Here is a 19,109-nt window from a genome sequence, read left to right as displayed (position 1 = left end):
AGAAGACTATTACATAACTTTAAAAAAGGCATCATTCTTTATCTATAGGAAAAGCACCTTGTGGGGAGCAAAAGAATATTATCCCACAGGATAAAATGGAAAAGCTCCTTGAATAGCAGACTACCAAGCAAGGTCCGCCGTACCGGTACCAGTCGGCGTACCGGTGGCGGCCCGGATCGGTACGAATCGGTCCCGTACCGATCACGTACTGGTTCTCCAACAATAAACCACCGGTACCAGATTCCACGCTGATCCGGTACCGGTCCCAGGCCGGACCGGTACGTACCGGCCGGTACGGCAGACCATGCTGCCAAGAAATTAAAAAACTAACCTATCATATTTAACAACTCAGTACAGAAAGACAAGGAAGGGGTCCAGATAAGGGAATTAACATGACAGCTTGCAAGAAGCATGCCTCAAAACGAGGATCAAAACCCCCACGCCCCCTCCCCTCCAAAAAAAGGAAAAAAAAATGAAAGAAGCACGAAAGAAAAGAACCTAACAATTCAAAACATGTCTAAATCCATGCAACATCTGCAGTCTAGTCTATAAAGTTAGGTAATACAAGGTATCCTATCCTAAGATTAGTTAGTTTACAAGAGCTATAATCCAAAGAATGCCGAACCGGACCGTACCGCCCGGTTCATGCCGAATCGAGCCAACCAGGTCAGTTCGGACAAATAAAACGATTCCGGCCCGGAACCGGCCGATACAAGAGCGAACCGGAAGAACCGGACCGGTTCCGTCTGGTTCAGCCACAAATCGGTGCGAACCAGTCGGTCATTGTTCTCTAGTACCCATGCTACTTAGACCTTATCTCCTATTTTCGGGCATGGAGAACTTCAGGCTTTGCCTTCTTTACCACTTCCTTTTGTTGCATGTGTTGTCAAATTTCATGAAATCTTTTATTACTGAATCAATTAACCAAGTCCTTGAGCAGCTATATCTCGTTTATCCTTACCATTTGAAATTCAGGATCTCCAGACTAGGAGATAAATGATAGAGGATGTGAATAAGGAGCATTATATCTTCTTGATCCTAGTAGGGGTTATCCCTTAGCTTTGTCAAGTCATAAGGAATCCATAGTTAGATGGCATTGTCACCTAACAAATCTATCTTTGCGTGATTCAGGTCATGGATCTCGTAATGGCCTACAAATGTCAGGTACCTCATCCAATACGCATACTTTCTAAGCATCATCAAACAGCATTTCCTCCTCAAACAAATAAATGTAGTAAGAACCATTTATTTAGTATATAGTGGTGTCTAAAATTTCTAAGTATTATCTTTGAAAGAATTCGAATATTTTAAAACATTTATTGATAATTATTTCATATGACATGGCATTATCTTATGAAATGGAAAGATGAAGTGCACTTGGTGTTCAAAATTTTCCACAAAGAAGTTTCAAATAAATAATAAAACTCTACAAACTGATAATGGTGGAGAATACATGTCTAATGAGTCTCATCTTATCTAAAAGACCAAGCTTTTTTCTTCGCAACCTCTTGTTTTCCACCCTCAATAGAATGGAGTTGGAAAAAAAAAGGAAAAGTCAACATCTTTTGGAGGTCTCATATGCTCTTTCATTTGGAAGAAATATTTCAGAATATTTATGTTGATACTGTGCTGACTGCTTATTTCATTGATAAAGTTCCTTCAGATAAAAAGAGTCTCATTCAAGTGTTTATGTCCACAATATCTCATTTTTCCTGAGTGTCTAGGGTCTTTCATTGTTTCTGTTTTGTGCATAATATAAGTCCTAGACAAAAATAACATACTATGCCGTCCTAATGTATTTTCTTATGACATTCTCATCCTTGAATGGGATGACGTAATCACCCAATCTCTAATGGGATACCTCTCTGGATGTTACCTTGATGAAGATATGTTGCACTACTTTAAAGAGAGTTTCTTTCTTGAGGATATAATTCATCCTTCAAACAATGAAGTCACCTGGTTCTCTTACATTTTTCCTTAAACTGCTGACAAGCCTCTAGACATGAATTCCATCAAGAAATCTCCTTAAACAAATGTAGAAATCAGATGAAAGAAGAAAAAGATCTCCTGAAAAGTTCATCCTAATCAATCAACTTACTCACCTAGAGACCCTTTTGCAGGTATTGTCACTATATCTATTCCTATTATTAATGATGAGTTGCAAGTTGCTCTTTGAAATCATAAGAGAATATGTGATTCCCATACTATTAGCCACTTGATATCATTTGGTTCTTTTTCTCCTACTTTTAAGCCCTGTGCTAACTAAACTAACAACATAAACTAACTAAAGGCCCTCCAAATTATTTATACATAATATTGACTGTTATTTGACCAACAAGGACTGGACAGATGGGTTTGCTCCAATACTCCTTTTTGATCCTTTGTTTGCATCTAGGGTTGCAAGTGGATTGGGTTGACTTACTCCCGATGTGGAAACTAGTCCGAAATTAATGTGGCCCAACCTGAACAGAAGTTACTTGAATTAGGCTCGGATTCGAAAACATGATATGTTTCATATATGAACTAAACTTGGATCCTTGAGTTCCGAATCCAAACCTGAACTGATCCAAACCAATTCAAAACCAATATACTATATATTTCAAATAGCCCTCCTTGAATATAAGAGATGAGTCTTCTTCTCATGATATAATTTCTCAATAAATTATGTTGTTGATCATAATCATGTGTAATTATCAATTAAATTCAACGTAGATTCTAGAATATGTTTTGATAGTGTTTACATATTTCTTACTATTATTTTATTGCATAATATATTTAAGGTAATAAATTTATACATATTTATCATGACTTTTGGTTGGATTATTTTTGAACTGATTTGACCCCAAAAAACTGATGGATTGATAAAATTAAAATTAAATCCAATATGATCCAACTCAAAGGGAAATGGATTAGGTTTGCCTTCAATTTTTTATCCAATTCAAATATGGGTTGGGTTTGAATTGTGCCCTAAAAAGTGCTGATAATTCAAATCATATGCCATGTCCATATCCTATTCATGTCGGATACTGTTTGAGTACCTTTGTGACACCTGTTAGGTATTCTATTTTTCGAAATTCAGAAAATACTCAATACTTCCCCAATACACTTTAGAAACTTCTCCAATACCTCCAAAAATGAGGGGGAGGAACAATTTTGTAGTCTATTGATATTAACATTAAAATATAAAGTATGGATTATAATAACATGGAATAATGACTAACAATGAACTTGTAAAAGTTAATGATACCATATAAAGTATGGGCTACATTTTTTTGATAGCCTATTATGCTTTATGAATGCTTTATTTATGACATATATATATATATACACACATATATATTATATGCATATATATAATATATACGCATATATTTCTTGATGTATTCTAGCTATATAGTATCCTACTGTTTCAAGATTTCCCATATTGGCATATGCTTATTGTATCATATCTGTATCACGTATCTATGTAATATTTCAGAGGTTGTGTACATCCCTGATCCAGCCTGACCCACTTGCAGCCTTAGTTGCATGAGATTTGCATTAAAAGGTTTAAGTGGATCCAACCCTAGAATTACCTCCATCTAACGGCATCAGAGTTGTTTTTCAGTTGAGGAGTTCCATTATGAATTGAAGCAATCCCATACTTGGTTTATAAGTTCAGCCATGCTCTTTTTCACTTTGGGTACCAATAAGATGAAGCTGATTACTTGCTATTTATTAAGAACACACATCGTGGTACGATTGATGTTGTTCTTTACGTTGATGATCTTGTTGTCCCTAGAGATGATCTAGTGGAGATAGATGTTTTGAAACAATTCATGCATAAGAAATTTGAGATCAAATATTTGGGATAGCTTCGCTACAATTTACTAAGTGAGTAGCCCATTCAAGAAAACAAGTGGTTCTTTCACCCAAAATAAGAAAAGAAAAAAAATGACCTCGATGTTATTAAGGACAAAGTGCTTCATTGTTGCGCAAACTCAAAAGGTACCTACAATGTAAAGCTTAAAGTTATAAGCTGATCAAGAAGAGCACCTAACTGATCCAAAAATTTATTGATGGCTGGTTGGATGGTCGATACACTTGACTACTATAATATTATTAGACCTGATATTACTCATATTGTAGGTGTGCTTAGTTGATTTTATGCATAATGTTTGCACTCCTCTTCTGGATATGTGTAATGGATTTTGTGATATGTTAAAGGGGTGCAGCCTCAGGATTGTATAGTACAACATGGAGCCTTGATGACTTGAGGATATATAGATGCTAATTGTTGACCCCCTAATGGATTTTGATGAATACAAAACACTAGAGTATAATTTCCTTTATATTAACCATTTATTTGAGGATTTCAGGTGTTTAACTAAGAATATTGTTAAGAATTGTCAAGGCATATTCCCATATTTTTAAAGGATTTATTGAAGATTTTTTGAGATAAAGAAAACAGATCAGGGACAGCCGAGACGTCTCCGGTTTGTCCCAGAGACGTCTCTGGCACGAAGAAGAAGAATTGGCACGTCTGGAGACGTCCCCGGCACCTGGCGAGGCGTCTCGCAGGGTCGGAGTCGACTCCCGACTCTGCGGAGTCGACTCTCTCAGAGACGGCAGAAAGGCCGATTTCAAAGGATGCGCGCGAGTCGTCTCCGAAGGACGCGGAGTCGTCCCCACGCATAAAAGACAAACATCCCGAGATGTCCCCAGAAAGCGCGGAGTCGACTCTCTCAGGGATTCTAGAGGACTTGTTTTTCGTTGATAAAACTACGGAGTTGTCCCCGACGTCGCGGAGTCGTCCCCATGCAAAAAGCGCAAACATCCCGAGACGTCCCCGTAAAGTGCCGAGCCGACTCTCTCAGAAAAACAGAAAAACAAGCATTCAAGCTGTTCTTCTTCTGAGACGTCCCCGTAAAGCGCCGAGTCGACTCCAAACATCGTCAAAAGAATTTTTATACAGCCGAGACGTCTCGCGTTCAAGCGGAGACGTCTCCGGAGCGCCTGGGACGCGACTGACACACTTTTGCAGGTTTGTTTGAATTTCAAACGGTCATATCTTTGTATCTAACGGATCTATTGCTTGTAGGGCTATAAAAGGGAGCTTTTAAGTGCCTTTAAATAACAACTCACCAAAAAAACACAAGATCATTCAAGAGAGAAGAAAGAGAAAGAGGTTCAAGGGAGTTAGAGCTTTCAAGAGGAGAAATCAAGTGCATTCAAGTTTTCCCATCTGATTTCGTGCTCAACTACTCACTCCCACTCGGCATTCAAAGCTCGCATTCAAGCAAACGTGATCCACATCGGAAGAACCACCATCACCCACGCTTCCAACGGCAAAAAGGGTTCTTCCGGTTTTGTTGTTTTTTATTGATATATTTGCTTTCATAAGAGCTTTCAAATCTTTGTAAAACATTTGATTATTGTGCTTGTTCCAGTCAAGGGACTTGGAACAAGGGATAGGCGTCCCAAGCCTAGGTTAAATTGGAGGATTGTAGGGTTCGTTGTTAGCCCGGGGTAAAACAACGAGTTGGGTAGTGCACTCGGAAAACTACCAGACTGTAATCGCTGATTATAGTGGAAATTCCCAAAAGTGTTTGGGGAGTGGATGTAGGAGCAGTGGAAGCTCCGAACCACTATAAATCTTTGTGTTTGCGATTGACTGTGCTGATAACTCTATCTTTACTTTAGCACATACACTTGTGTGTCTTGTTTTAATTAGACAAAAAGTTTTAAAACACCCAATTCACCCCCCTCTTGGGTGACCATCTCTGGGCAACAAGTGGTATCAGAGCAGGTGCTCTTTGTATTCTTGAAGACTTAACCGTCTTTGCCAAAGATCAAGATGGCAACACCCTTCAACAATGTTCCTGCTGAGGGGCAGGCAACCAATAGACCTCCACTCTTCAATGGGACAAATTATTCCTATTGGAAGACTAGAATGAGAATTTTTATTCAAGCACAAGATTATGCCTTGTGGAGGGTTATAATCAAGGGACCACACGAACCATCTCACATAGTAAATGGCATTCAAGTTCCCAAACCTGAGGAGGATTGGGATGAGAATGATAGTAGGATGGTTCAACTCAATGCTAGAGCCATGAACTCATTGTTTTGTGCTCTAGATGTAAATGAGTTTAATAGAGTCTCCACCTGTAGTTCCGCCAAGGAAATATGGGATAGGCTTGAAGTTACCCACGAGGGTACCAATCAAGTCAAAGAGTCTAAGGTGAACATTCTAGTTCACAAATATGAGTTATTTAAGATGGAACCCAACGAAACTATTTCATGCATGTTCACACGCTTCACTGATATAATAAATGGTCTAAAGAATTTGGGTAAATCTTACACTAACTCTGAACTTGTGAGGAAAATTCTCAGGTCCTTGCCAAAAGTTTGGGAAGTAAAGGTCACGGCGATCGTAGAAGCTAAAGACCTCAACACGTTGGCACTTGAACAACTATTGGGCTCATTGATGACGCATGAGCTCACAATGAAGCAACATGAAGAAGATGTGCCAAAGAAGAAGACAATCGCCCTCAAGGCTACTTCAAGTGCTTGTGAAGAAGAAAGCAGTGAGAGTGAAGAAGAAAGTGAAGATGAAGACTTGGGCTTAATAGTAAGGAAGTTCAAGAAATTCATGAGAAGAAAGAAACCCTTCCCAAGAAAGAAGTTTGGAGGGAGAAATGATTGGAAAAAGGAAAAAGAAAAAGAAAGAGACCCAGTCATATGTTATGATTGCAAGAGACCGGGACACATCCGCTCTGAATGCCCTCAACAGAAGAAGCACTATGGAAAGAAGAAGAAGAAGGCGTTGAAAGCAACTTGGGATGATAGTGACACATCCTCCTCCGAGGAAGAGAAGGAAGAGACCGCAAACTTGTGCTTCATGGCATTCGACGACGATGAGGTATGCCAAAGCTCAACTACAGATTTTACTTTAGAAGAATTATATGAAGCTTTCCAAGAGCTCATGAGTGATTGTAGTATGTTAGGAGCAAAAAATAAAGAATTAAAAGCCTCCAATCAAAAACTAAAGGATGACATTAAAAACCTATTGATTGAGAAGGAGAGCTATGAAAATGATAACACCATTGACCTAAAGAATAAAAATTCAAAGCTTAGCATTGAAAATGAAACGGCAAAAACACTCATTAAGGAATTAAATCTAAAAGTCAAATTCCTACTCAATAGTAATACCTCACTTGCACAAAATGTTGAATCCCTTAAAAATGATAAGGAAGAATTGGCTAAAGAATATTTGGACTTTAAAAATGAGGTACACAAGTACAAACCAATTGTGCAGAAATTTACACATAGCTCTGAAAAATTAAATCTCATTCTATCCAATCAAAGAGCTGTTTTTAATATAGCCGGATTAGGATACAAAACTAGCAAATAACAAAAATATCTAAAGAACTTTTTTGTGAAAGCAAAAGATATCAAAGCTGAAAAACCTACATGCTTTCATTGTGGGAAAAGTGGACATAAAGCCTATTCTTGCATTCAAAGAAAGATTCAAACTAACAAGAATACATTTGTAAAGGGTAAAAACACAACTAAAGTGTGGGTACCTAAGGAAACCAACTACACTAACCAAGAAGGACCCAAGAAAACTTGGGTACCTAAGAGCTTCACGTGATTATTTTGCAGGTATGCCTTGCAGCCGGGAGCAAAAAAAGAATGTGGTATCTTGATAGCGGTTGCTCAAGGCATATGACCGGTGATGAGAGCCTTTTCGTCACCTTGAAATCAAAAGAAGGAGGAGTAGTCACATTTGGAGACAATGCTAAAGGTCAAATCATTGGCGTTGGTAAAATCTCCATATCACCCTCCTCATTTATTGACAATGTATTGTTAGTTAATGGATTAAAACATAATTTATTAAGTATAAGTCAATTTTGTGACAAGGGGTTTAAAGTGTCATTTGAATCTTCCCTATGCATAATTAGTAGTCCAATTGACAATGAGATCATACTTATGGGACATAGGCGTGGAAATGTTTACATGGTAGATCTTGATGATCTCACCATGAAAGATGGCCAATGTCTTGTAGCCATGGATGCCAAGGTCAATGAGACTAGCTGGTTATGGCATCGTAGGTTAGGGCATGCTAGCATGGATTTAATTTCTAAATTGATTACAAAAGATCTAGTCAAAGGACTACCAAAAATAGACTTTGAAAAGAACAAAATTTGTGCTGCATGTCAACTAGGGAAACAAACAAGAAGTTCTTTCAAGTCTAAGAACATAGTTTCAACATCAAAACCCCTAGAACTAATTCATATGGATTTATTTGGACCCACTAGAACTGCTAGTCTAGGGGGTAAGAAGTTTGGTCTTGTAATTGTTGATGATTTTTCACGTTTTACATGGGTTTCATTTCTTGCCCACAAAGATGAGTCCTTTCCCGCTTTTATCAAGTTTCATAATAGGATTTCGAATGAACTTAATCTTAAACTAAAAGCAATTAGGAGTGATCATGGTACCGAGTTTGAAAATCAGCATTTTGAAAAATTTTGTGAAGAAAACGGTATCAATCACAATTTCTCGGCTCCTAGGACACCCCAACAAAATGGGGTGGTAGAAAGGAAGAATCGCACACTAGCAGATATGGCTCGTACCATATTGTGCGAATCGGATCTACCAAAGTACTTTTGGGCTGAAGCAATAAATACTGCTTGTCATATTTTAAACCGTGCTTTAGTTAGATCTATCTTAAAGAAAACACCTTATGAGTTGTTGAAAAATAAGAAGCCCAATATAAGCTATTTTCATGTTTTCGGTTGTCGCTGCTTTATTTTAAACAATGGAAAGGACAATTTAAGTAAATTTAGTGCTAAATCAGATGAGGGGATCTTCTTAGGTTATTCCTCATCTAGTAGAGCATACAGGGTCTTCAACAAGAGAACTCTCGTTGTTGAAGAATCCATTCATGTTGTTTTTGATGAAGCTAATGGAGATTCTTCTAGAAAAGAAGAAGATGGTGATGCAGGTATACTTGAAGACAAAATGAAGGAATTCTCCATACAAGACAAACAACATGAGGATGAAATCAAAGAAGATACAATTCAGCAAGATGAAGAAGATCAACCTCCAGCGAGAAATCAAGATCTTCCTAGGGAATGGAGGTATGCACATGGTCATCCAAGGAATCTAATCCTTGGTGATCCTTCACAAGGGATAAGGACAAGATCCTCCTTAAGAAACACTAGTAATTATCTTGCATTCGTTTCACAGATAGAGCCTAAATCACTAGAAGAAGCCGAAAAAGATGAAAATTGGATAAATGCTATGCAAGAGGAATTAAACCAATTTGAAAGAAATCAAGTTTGGACTCTAATGAAAAGACCCCCTAATGTTTCAATTATAGGCACCAAGTGGGTATATAGAAATAAACTAGATGAAGATGGAATAGTAATAAGAAACAAAGCTAGGCTAGTAGCCAAAGGATATAATCAGGAGAAAGGAATAGATTTTGATGAAACTTTTGCTCCTGTTGCTAGGTTAGAGGCTATTAGACTACTTTTGGCATATGCATGCTTCATGGATTTCAAACTCTATCAAATGGATGTAAAAAGTGCCTTTTTAAATGGTTATATAATGGAGGAAGTTTATGTAGGACAACCTCCAGGTTTTGAGAACCACTTACATCCAGATTATGTTTTTAAATTGCATAAAGCATTATATGGACTTAAGCAAGCCCCTAGGGCATGGTATGAAAGATTAAGTAATTTCCTAATTGAAAATAAGTTTAAGAGAGGAAATGTAGATAAAACCCTCTTCATTAAAAGAAAAGGGAATGACTTATTGCTTGTGCAAATTTATGTGGATGATATAATTTTTGGTGCTACTAATGATAGTCTTTGTCAAGAGTTTGCTAAGCTTATGCAGGGAGAATTTGAAATGAGCATGATGGGTGAGCTCAATTTCTTCATTGGGCAACAAATAAAACAATCAGAGGAAGGCATCTTCATCAGTCAGTCCAAATACATCAAGGAAATGTTGGAAAAGTTCAAGATGAAGGATGCAAAGGAAATCAGCACACCCATGGGCTTAAGTTGCAAGCTTGACAAAGATGAAAAAGGTAAAAGTATAGACTGCAAATTGTACAGAGGTATGATAGGTTCTTTACTTTACCTTACTGCTAGTAGACCAGACATATTATTCAGTGTTTGCATGTGTGCTAGATACCAAGCATGTCCTAAGGAATCACACTTGCAAGCTGTTAAAAGAATATTCAGATATCTAGTAGGGACATCTAATGCAGGCTTATGGTATTCTAAACAATCTGATTTAAATTTAATTGCTTATTCCGATGCTGATTTTGCCGGGTGCAAACTCGACAGAAAAAGCACAAGTGGTACTTGTCAATTCTTGGGTGCTAACTTGGTTTCTTGGTTTAGCAAGAAACAGAATTCAGTTGCATTGTCCACAGCTGAGGCTGAGTATATTGCAGCCGGAAGCTGTTGTGCCCAAGTTCTTTGGATTAAGCAACAACTTGAAGATTTTGGTATCAAAATGAACAACATACCAATTAGATATGATAATACAAGCGCAATTAATTTAACAAAAAATCCTGTCCAACACTCTAAATCAAAACACATAGAGATTAGGCATCACTTTATAAGGGATCATGTGCTAAAAAATGATGTATTGATTGAGTATGTATGCACTGAAAATCAATTGGCCGATATCTTTACAAAGCCCCTTTGTAAAGATAGGTTCAACTTTTTAAGGAATGCTTTGTGCTTGTATGATCCTAACAAATAGATTGAACCTGTAATGCAATGCTTTGTAAGCTCTAGAGATACATATGAATGCTACTCAAACTAATAATACACTTCAAGGTCACGTATAGCAAACCTAGTGCCTAATAAGTGAAAACTTGAATCTATCAAAGTTAGATGACGAATTGTTTGACTTTCCGGAGGATGGTTACCCTCCCTTGGACTCTTCATGAAGATATTTTCAGAGCCTATTTCATAGGCATTCGAAATTTGGTCAAACATTCCTCATTTCAATATTGATAATTCAAAAATCATTATCAAACTTTTATAGGATGTGTTATTGAGGGGAAGGATCACAGGCAAGCTCACTCTATATTCACCAAAAAAAATCACACTGATTATTGTGGTTGAATAAAATAAATTGGGAAAAGATAGAATTACGTCTCTGGCAAATCACAGAGACGTCCCCCCGGCGAGACGTCTCGCATTAGTCACGGAGACGTCTCGGGGACCGAATGAAAGTTTTTAAATTAGGTCGAAACAGCTCGAGCCGTCCCGAGCTGCCTTCCTTCGTCCCCAATGAAAACATAAATCCTAGCCTCCATTTTCTCTCCACCACAAACCGAACCAAAATCTCTCCCCATTTCCCTAGATTTCCAATCCATGGCACCTAAGAAAGCTAGGCGAACGGGTGGGAGGCGTCCTAGGGTAGCGAACGACGACGAGGAACGGAGGGAAGAGCCCTCCGCGCCGTCTCCTCCGGTTGCTCCGCCAACCGTGACCCTCTCCTGTGCGAATTGCACAGTAACCACAGGTAGATATATTGATTTTCAGTTTCTAGCTAGTGAGGGGTTCTCTATTGGAGAGAGACTCCGTGCCCAAGGTTGGGAACACCTATGTTCCCTAAATATGTCAACCTATCCTGGCCTAGTGAGAGAAATGTTTAGCAATATGGCCTTAGGGGACTTGGGGTACACCGAATATGTCCGAGGCACATTGATAGAAATCAATGAGGACATCCTATCTAGCTTGTTACAAATCCCCAAATACGGTGAGGCTCCGACCTCACATCCCCAAAGGGAGATTGCCCTAAACCTAATTTTAGGAAGAGAGGACTGCGGCCCTCTTGACATAGTTAAGTCCCAAGACCTCAATGCCGAAATGAGATTGCTTTTGAGCATAGTTAACCGGGTCTTGTTTCCAAAAACCGGTCGCTTCGATTTCGTTTCGGAGCGAGACTTAGCCATCATGCACCACATCTTGCTAGGGATTCCCCTAAACCTCCCTAGGCTCATGTTGAACTACATCTCCATATGTCATAGATATTCCAGATTTAGCATACCATATGGGATGGTCTTCACCCTACTGTTCAAACATTTTAAGGTTCCAATTCCTGAAAATGAGCCAGAAAAACCTTTGAGAAACACTGACTACTACAATGAGAGTACATTACATAGGATGGAGTTTCACAAGAAAGACGGGTCTTGGGTTAAGGTCTCTAAAAGAAAATCTCAAACCATAGAGCCTGAGATCCAACATCAGGAGCCTGACCACCTCTCTCCTCCACATAGTCCTATGGCCTTTCCTGATGTACCTTCCAGCTCGGCTGGACCATCCACCTCAGTGCCTCCTCCTCCAGTCAGTGGATCATTGTTCTTATCAGATGAGCAGATGCACACCCTAGCATCTATGATGTGCCAGCAGATGAGGGAAGAGATGAGATCAATAATCTCTACTGAGTTAGCTCCCATCCGTACCTCACATGAAGCACTCCTAGAAGAATTGAAGGAAATCAAAGTTCCGATAGAAACTACAGCGTCAGAATTGGTTCGTGTGGCAACAAACCAAACTCTAAGATCAATTGAGATAAAGGCTGAATTGAAGACCATATCGGATGGTCTTCAAGAGTTGACGAGCCCTGGAGGCAATGTGGGCAGTGTGGCTGCCCAACTTAGAGGAAGGATTGACAGGGCAACTCATGAGTTTGAAGCACTAGTGACAGCCTTCAATCAATCTCAGGGAGATCACTTTAGAACCCTAATGGATTCAATAAATGGATTTATAGAGGCTGCTGCTAGGGCTATTGAGCGTGGTCGCCGGTGAGGGACATTTTGTGGACATCTAGGGTTCATCTTTTTGTAAAACCCTAGGCTTATTTGAAACTTCTTCTTTTGTATTAGCAATCAATACTTGTAATGGCCTTTTATACTTGTAATGGTTTTCTTTTTATCCTTGTAATGACTTCAAATGATTGCAATGATATATGAATGTCATACACTTCTTTTTGAATCTTGGTGTATGTTTTTAATTTTGTGATGTGCCATGAGAATGTTCAAATTTGACAATGTGCAACCACTTTACTATTTTGCCAACTTGTCAATGCATGTGAAACAGGGGGAGCACAACTTGTATTCACTGCATTCAAAAGGTCTGAAATGAATTCCAAACCAAAGGGAGAGTAAAATGAATGTTGAATTCATGGATGGCAATAACTTGGAAATCATTGATTGTTTCATTATAATATGAATGCTGAATTCTAATAGGCATCGCATTTTTAGGTACCTAAGGAAAATTTGTCCCCTTCATTGTTGATGACAAAAAGGGGGAGTAGAACCAATATATGGAATAGAACCAATATATGGAATGCAAAATACAAAATTTACACTCATACTTAAAAGTTGAATTAGAAAAGATAAAATTGAAGAATATTGGCTTTAAGACAATTGCCCTTCTGGAAAAGAAAGGGGGAGTCAAAAAGTATTTAGCTTTCAATTGTCTTTAGCATCAATATTTCATTAATTTACATTTTAACTTGATTCAAATCCAGTTGATATGCCAAAATTGCTCAAGAGCTACTAAGATCAATACTTATGCATAAGGATAGAACTGAAAGTTGACTATATTGAATTATGCACACTGTATCTAGCTCTAACCAAAACATAATACTTGTACATCTGAACAAATACTGTGTATATGTTTAAATTTTAAATTTTGCATATACTCAGTGTTTTGTCATCATCAAAAAGCGGGAGATTGTTGACCCCCTAATGGATTTTGATGAATACAAAACACTAGAGTATAATTCCCTTTATATTAACAATTTATTTGAGGATTTCAGGTGTTTAACTAAGAATATTGTTAAGAATTGTCAAGGCATATTCCCATATTTTTAAAGGATTTATTGAAGATTTTTTGAGATAAAGAAAACAGATCAGGGACAGCCGAGACGTCTCCGGTTTGTCCCAGAGACGTCTCTGGCACGAAGAAGAAGAATTGGCACGTCTGGAGACGTCCCCGGCACCTGGCGAGGCGTCTCGCAGGGTCGGAGTCGACTCCCGACTCTGCGGAGTCGACTCTCTCAGAGACGGCAGAAAGGCCGATTTCAAAGGATGCGCGCGAGTCGTCTCCGAAGGACGCGGAGTCGTCCCCACGCATAAAAGACAAACATCCCGAGCGGGAGTCGACTCTCTCAGAGACGGCAGAAAGGCCGATTTCAAAGGATGCGCACGAGTCGTCTCCGAAGGACGCGGAGTCGTCCCCACGCATAAAAGACAAACATCCCGAGACGTCCCCAGAAAGCGCGGAGTCGACTCTCTCAGGGATTCCAGAGGACTTGTTTTTCGTTGATAAAACTACGGAGTCGTCCCCGACGTCGCGGAGTCGTCCCCATGCAAAAAGCGCAAACATCCCGAGACGTCCCCGTAAAGTGCCGAGCCGACTCTCTCAGAAAAACAGAAAAACAAGCATTCAAGCTGTTCTTCTTCTGAGACGTCCCCGTAAAGCGCCGAGTCGACTCCAAACATCGTCAAAAGAATTTTTATACAGCCGAGACGTCTCGCGTTCAAGCGAAGACGTCTCCGGAGCGCCTGGGACGCGACTGACACACTTTTGCAGGTTTGTTTGAATTTCAAACGGTCATATCTTTGTGTCTAACGGATCTATTGCTTGTAGGGCTATAAAAGGGAGCTTTTAAGTGCCTTTAAATAACAACTCACCAAAAAAACACAAGATCATTCAAGAGAGAAGAAAGAGAAAGAGGTTCAAGGGAGTTAGAGCTTTCAAGAGGAGAAATCAAGTGCATTCAAGTTTTCCCATCTGATTTCGTGCTCAACTACTCACTCCCACTCGGCATTCAAAGCTCGCATTCAAGCAAACGTGATCCACATCGGAAGAACCACCATCACCCACGCTTCCAACGGCAAAAAGGGTTCTTCCGGTTTTGTTGTTTTTCATTGATATATTTGCTTTCATAATAGCTTTCAAATCTTTGTAAAATATTTGATTATTGTGCTTGTTCCAGTCAAGGAACTTGGAACAAGGGATAGGCGTCCCAAGCCTAGGTTAAATTGGGGGATTGTAGGGTTCGTTGTTAGCCCGAGGTAAAACAACGAGTTGGGTAGTGCACTCGGAAAACTACCGGACTGTAACCGCTGATTATAGTGAAAATTCCCAAAGGTGTTTGGGGAGTGGATGTAGGAGCAGTGGAAGCTCCGAACCACTATAAATCTTTGTGTTTGCGATTGACTGTGCTGATAACTCTATCTTTACTTTAGCACATACACTTGTGTGTCTTGTTTTAATTAGACAAAAAGTTTTAAAACACCCAATTCACCCCCCTCTTGGGTGACCATCTCTGGGCAACACTAATTGAGCTAGTTCTCCCTCTAATAAAGATTTACCTCATGGATATTGTGTTTCGTTTCTTTTTTTCAGAGTGGGTCGGAGTATTTGGTCAATTGGAAAAGTGAAAAGGAAAAATATATGGTTGTCAGATCTAGTGCAGACACAAAGTACAAAGCTATCAAATTAATGATATGTGTGAACTATGAATTAATACAGCTCTAAACTCTATTAATTGGAAGTAGAACTTTTGTTTCTCAACCTACTCCTCTCTTATGTGACAATCATGCAGCTATATGTGTTGTTAGTAATCCAATGTTTCATGAAATAAACAAACATATTGAGATAGAAAAGTAGATTATGACTTTGTTCAGGAAAAGATTACCAACAATGGGATTATCACACCCCCACATATAATATGATTCTCAATTTGTAGATTACGACTTTTCCCTTAATAAAGTAAATGCAGCGTGACCTGGCACGACCATGTGGCATCTTTCCTCTCACATGTCTCTCATACCAGCTCTCGTTCTCTCCTCTTTTCTCTTTCTTATATCTCTTCTTTCTTCTCAACCTCCTCTTTCCCTCCCATATATTAATTTCTTTTTATTGGACTGGCAACATTACATATGATTCATCAGCAATAGCTAGCAACTTGGAGCAAATAATTCGCATGGAGCAAGGTGAAGCAAGCATCAACAAAGTCCTTTTTTTCTTTTCCTTTTTTTTGGTGGGGGAGGGATTGGGAATGTGTGAAGGCTATTAATAGCCTCAAAGGAAACTAAGTTTTGTAACAAGGTATCTCTAAAGGGGAAAAAATGATAGTAGGAAGGTTGGAGGTACTCAAGCAGGAGGCGGAAAGGTACACTTGCAAAAGTTCCTCAATGTTAACATTTTGAAAACTTGGGGTGCATATTAACTCTCTCTGAATGTCAAAAGGAGATTATCATGCAGTGCCTATGTACCTTGACTTAGCTAAGACATAGCCTCTCATTAAGCTCTTGGATCGTGAGGTGCATAGGGGGCCAATCTCCATGATGGACTTAATCTACAACATTATTTTTAGGGAATTTGAATGGACATAACTAACAGATCTCTGAGATAAGTCCTTACTAGACATAACTTTCTACTCATGATGCTATACTACCTCAAATTCTTGCATCCACACCAACACTCACTTCACAATTCTTACGTCCTACTCTTTAGCAAAGCAACTTACCTTGATACTGTACTCAAGAAAAACCAACGCCAGCCCAAGTCACAGTTCATATGGTTTTGTCATATTTTCACTTCATACTTATAATCTTTTTCCTTTTCGAAATCAAACAAAAAAAATCTTCAAACAATTAAACAGCTAATCAACGAAATGATTATCGTGCAATCCTTAATATTATTTTGTATGAAGATGCCTTGGCAATCATGGCTTCTCCACTTTCTTAATCTTGTTCAGAGTATGCCACAAGGTGGAATAACGTTGTACAAAATTGTGTCCATGGTCAGTGAAAACACTGACCTATGGTAGGCTCCAACCAGAGGCTGGCCCAATTACAATTTATTGGTTCATATATAATATTCTTCAATAACATATAACCAACCATCTTTTCGAGAGGAAAAAAAGACATCTTGGACAAACAAATACCTTTAAGCAAACTGGACAATAGTTTCCTTTCACAAATAATCTTCCGCAAGCATCACAGCAGGTATACCCTAAAAACCACCTGCAAACCAACACCATATCATGTCAAATTATGAATAAAGGCATTCCAATAATATATAGATTTTGTGTTACTGAGGTTTGGAGTAGTTGAAATGAAGAAATCTACAGTACCATGATTCCATAACTCAACACAGCACAAAATGTCGACCATATATGAAAGGGTTAAAGTCAGTGACATCCAGTACCTTGTGCTAAGACCACTTCCAGGGACAGTGGACCCACAGCTGTGACACCTTGTATGTTTTGGACACAAGTATGGTCCATGACTAACATTCTGCAAAGTAAATTGCCTAGTTGATATCTTAAACAGGCTTATATTGGATGAAGACTAACAATAATGCATACCTTATGTGGAGGCTGCTGACAATAGCAATGGTAAGCACCATCACACCTTTTACAAAACATTAACTTATTGGGATCACCTGTTCTTCGACAAACCTGATTTGAACAAAACAGCTACTTACAGTTGAGGTCATTGTTGGATCACAGAAAAGGAGATATACGACAAAGCCAAGCAAATTGATAGAAACCACATACATAAGCTTGTTTAGCATGCGGCATAGGCAGGTATCATGAGCAATCCACAAACAACACTATAAAAATCCTACCAAGTAGGATGGTTAACAGGGTACCAAATGGAACATTTCTTGCCATTGGGCTGTATTTTATTTTCCAAACACATGGCAGCCTTTTTTTCTTTTGTTGGAGAACCAGCATTGGTGGAAGCCGTGACCAGGGTGAGGACAGGACCAAACCCAGGTCATTAGTATCCAGCACCCAATAACTTTACCAACTTAGCCTGTTGGTACCCTCAAATGCGCAGCATTCATTATGCAAAATGATTGCAACAAGGAGAAATCTAGCATTGTACAACTTAATGGAACTCCAACTATAACTCAAAAAAGGGAATAGGCATAAAAATCAATTGAAGCTTGGATTAACCCCTAGACTAACAAGATTAACATGCAGTTTCGGGTTGGTAGTACTGAATGCAAAGCTAATCAATTGACCACTTCAACAATACTCCAAACCCTCTTAAGGACCTTGCTAAAGATGGTTTTCAACACCTCCTAAGGCACATATTCCAAAATTCACCAAATTTTCAAAGTTAAAGATGCCACTAAACTTTCCTCAAGGACCTTCACTAAATTTTGCAACAATCACCACTTTCTCTTTTGACCTTGGACACAATCCTAGACTCAGAAAAAACAAAAAAGAAAAATGGCAGGAATCCTGATGTAATATGAGATTAAGGCCCATCAGTTATGAACACACATGCAAAAAGAAGAAACCCAGACAACCAAAACCCCACAGAGATTTTTAACTAATGACCCTAAATACAAATGTTTGATGTGGTTTTGGCTGCTTCTCTTCATGCCTCTCAATGAATATCTCTAGAAGAATATTAGGAAAGTACAATTAGCAGCAATAAGTGCGCCAACAAATGTAGAAATTTATACAAAATCCACTTGAAAGTTAACTCCAGTAGTAATCTTGTTAATCCAAATAAAGAATCTTATGAAAACAAAAAAGTCATTTTTTGAATTCAATATTTGATGGTTTGGGACTTTGCAAGTAATAAAGTCAAGGTTCTAAGGTTTGTTTTTACTTTTTCTTCTGCCAATGCAATTACCAAATTTGAGCATCTAAAGCTCCAACATCATATCAAAACAGTTTCTTGAGCTTTCAAATTTACTCAACCAAATATTGCATAAGTGATTATAGGTTCAAAGCATCATATAACGAGAATGAGAGGGGTATTTAAAGATTGAAAGTGGAGAAAGAGAGCAGAAGGGATCAAAAAAGGAGAAAGGTAGAGAATCCAGGTAGAGTCTAAAATAGGAAATAAAAAAGATTAGAAAATGACGATGGGGTTGGTTAAATCGTGTGGGCTAGAGAAAGAGAGAGAGAGAGAGAAATATAAAAGAAAAAAACTCATATTATGTTTCCTAGTCTTTCATCATGGCCTGCAACAAATATTTAAAGACTAAAATTTAAGTTTTTTAAGGAAAAAAAAAAGCCTCCTGACTCTTGAACTACAACTTTATTGA

General features: G+C 38.6%; 1 protein-coding gene across 2 annotated transcripts in view; it reads right to left on the bottom strand.

Annotated features, from left to right (window-relative positions):
• The window catches only part of LOC120103723, a 47,477-nt gene that overhangs the window by 17,223 nt on the left and 11,145 nt on the right, over positions 1-19,109 (bottom strand). For both annotated transcript variants that reach the window (XM_039122648.1, XM_039122647.1), the window contains exons 5-7: positions 17,404-17,496; positions 17,244-17,332; positions 16,981-17,059 (exon numbers count right to left, since the gene is read on the bottom strand). In XM_039122648.1, the coding sequence (XP_038978576.1) occupies positions 16,981-17,059; positions 17,244-17,332; positions 17,404-17,496 (261 nt within the window). The remainder of the gene's footprint in view (positions 1-16,980; positions 17,060-17,243; positions 17,333-17,403; positions 17,497-19,109) is intronic.

This window comes from Phoenix dactylifera, unplaced genomic scaffold (assembly GCF_009389715.1).
Source record: "Phoenix dactylifera cultivar Barhee BC4 unplaced genomic scaffold, palm_55x_up_171113_PBpolish2nd_filt_p 001649F, whole genome shotgun sequence".
Lineage (NCBI taxonomy): Eukaryota > Viridiplantae > Streptophyta > Magnoliopsida > Arecales > Arecaceae > Phoenix > Phoenix dactylifera.
The sequence above is the reverse complement of the archived record's forward strand: the minus strand, read 5'-3'. Positions and strand labels throughout refer to the sequence as shown.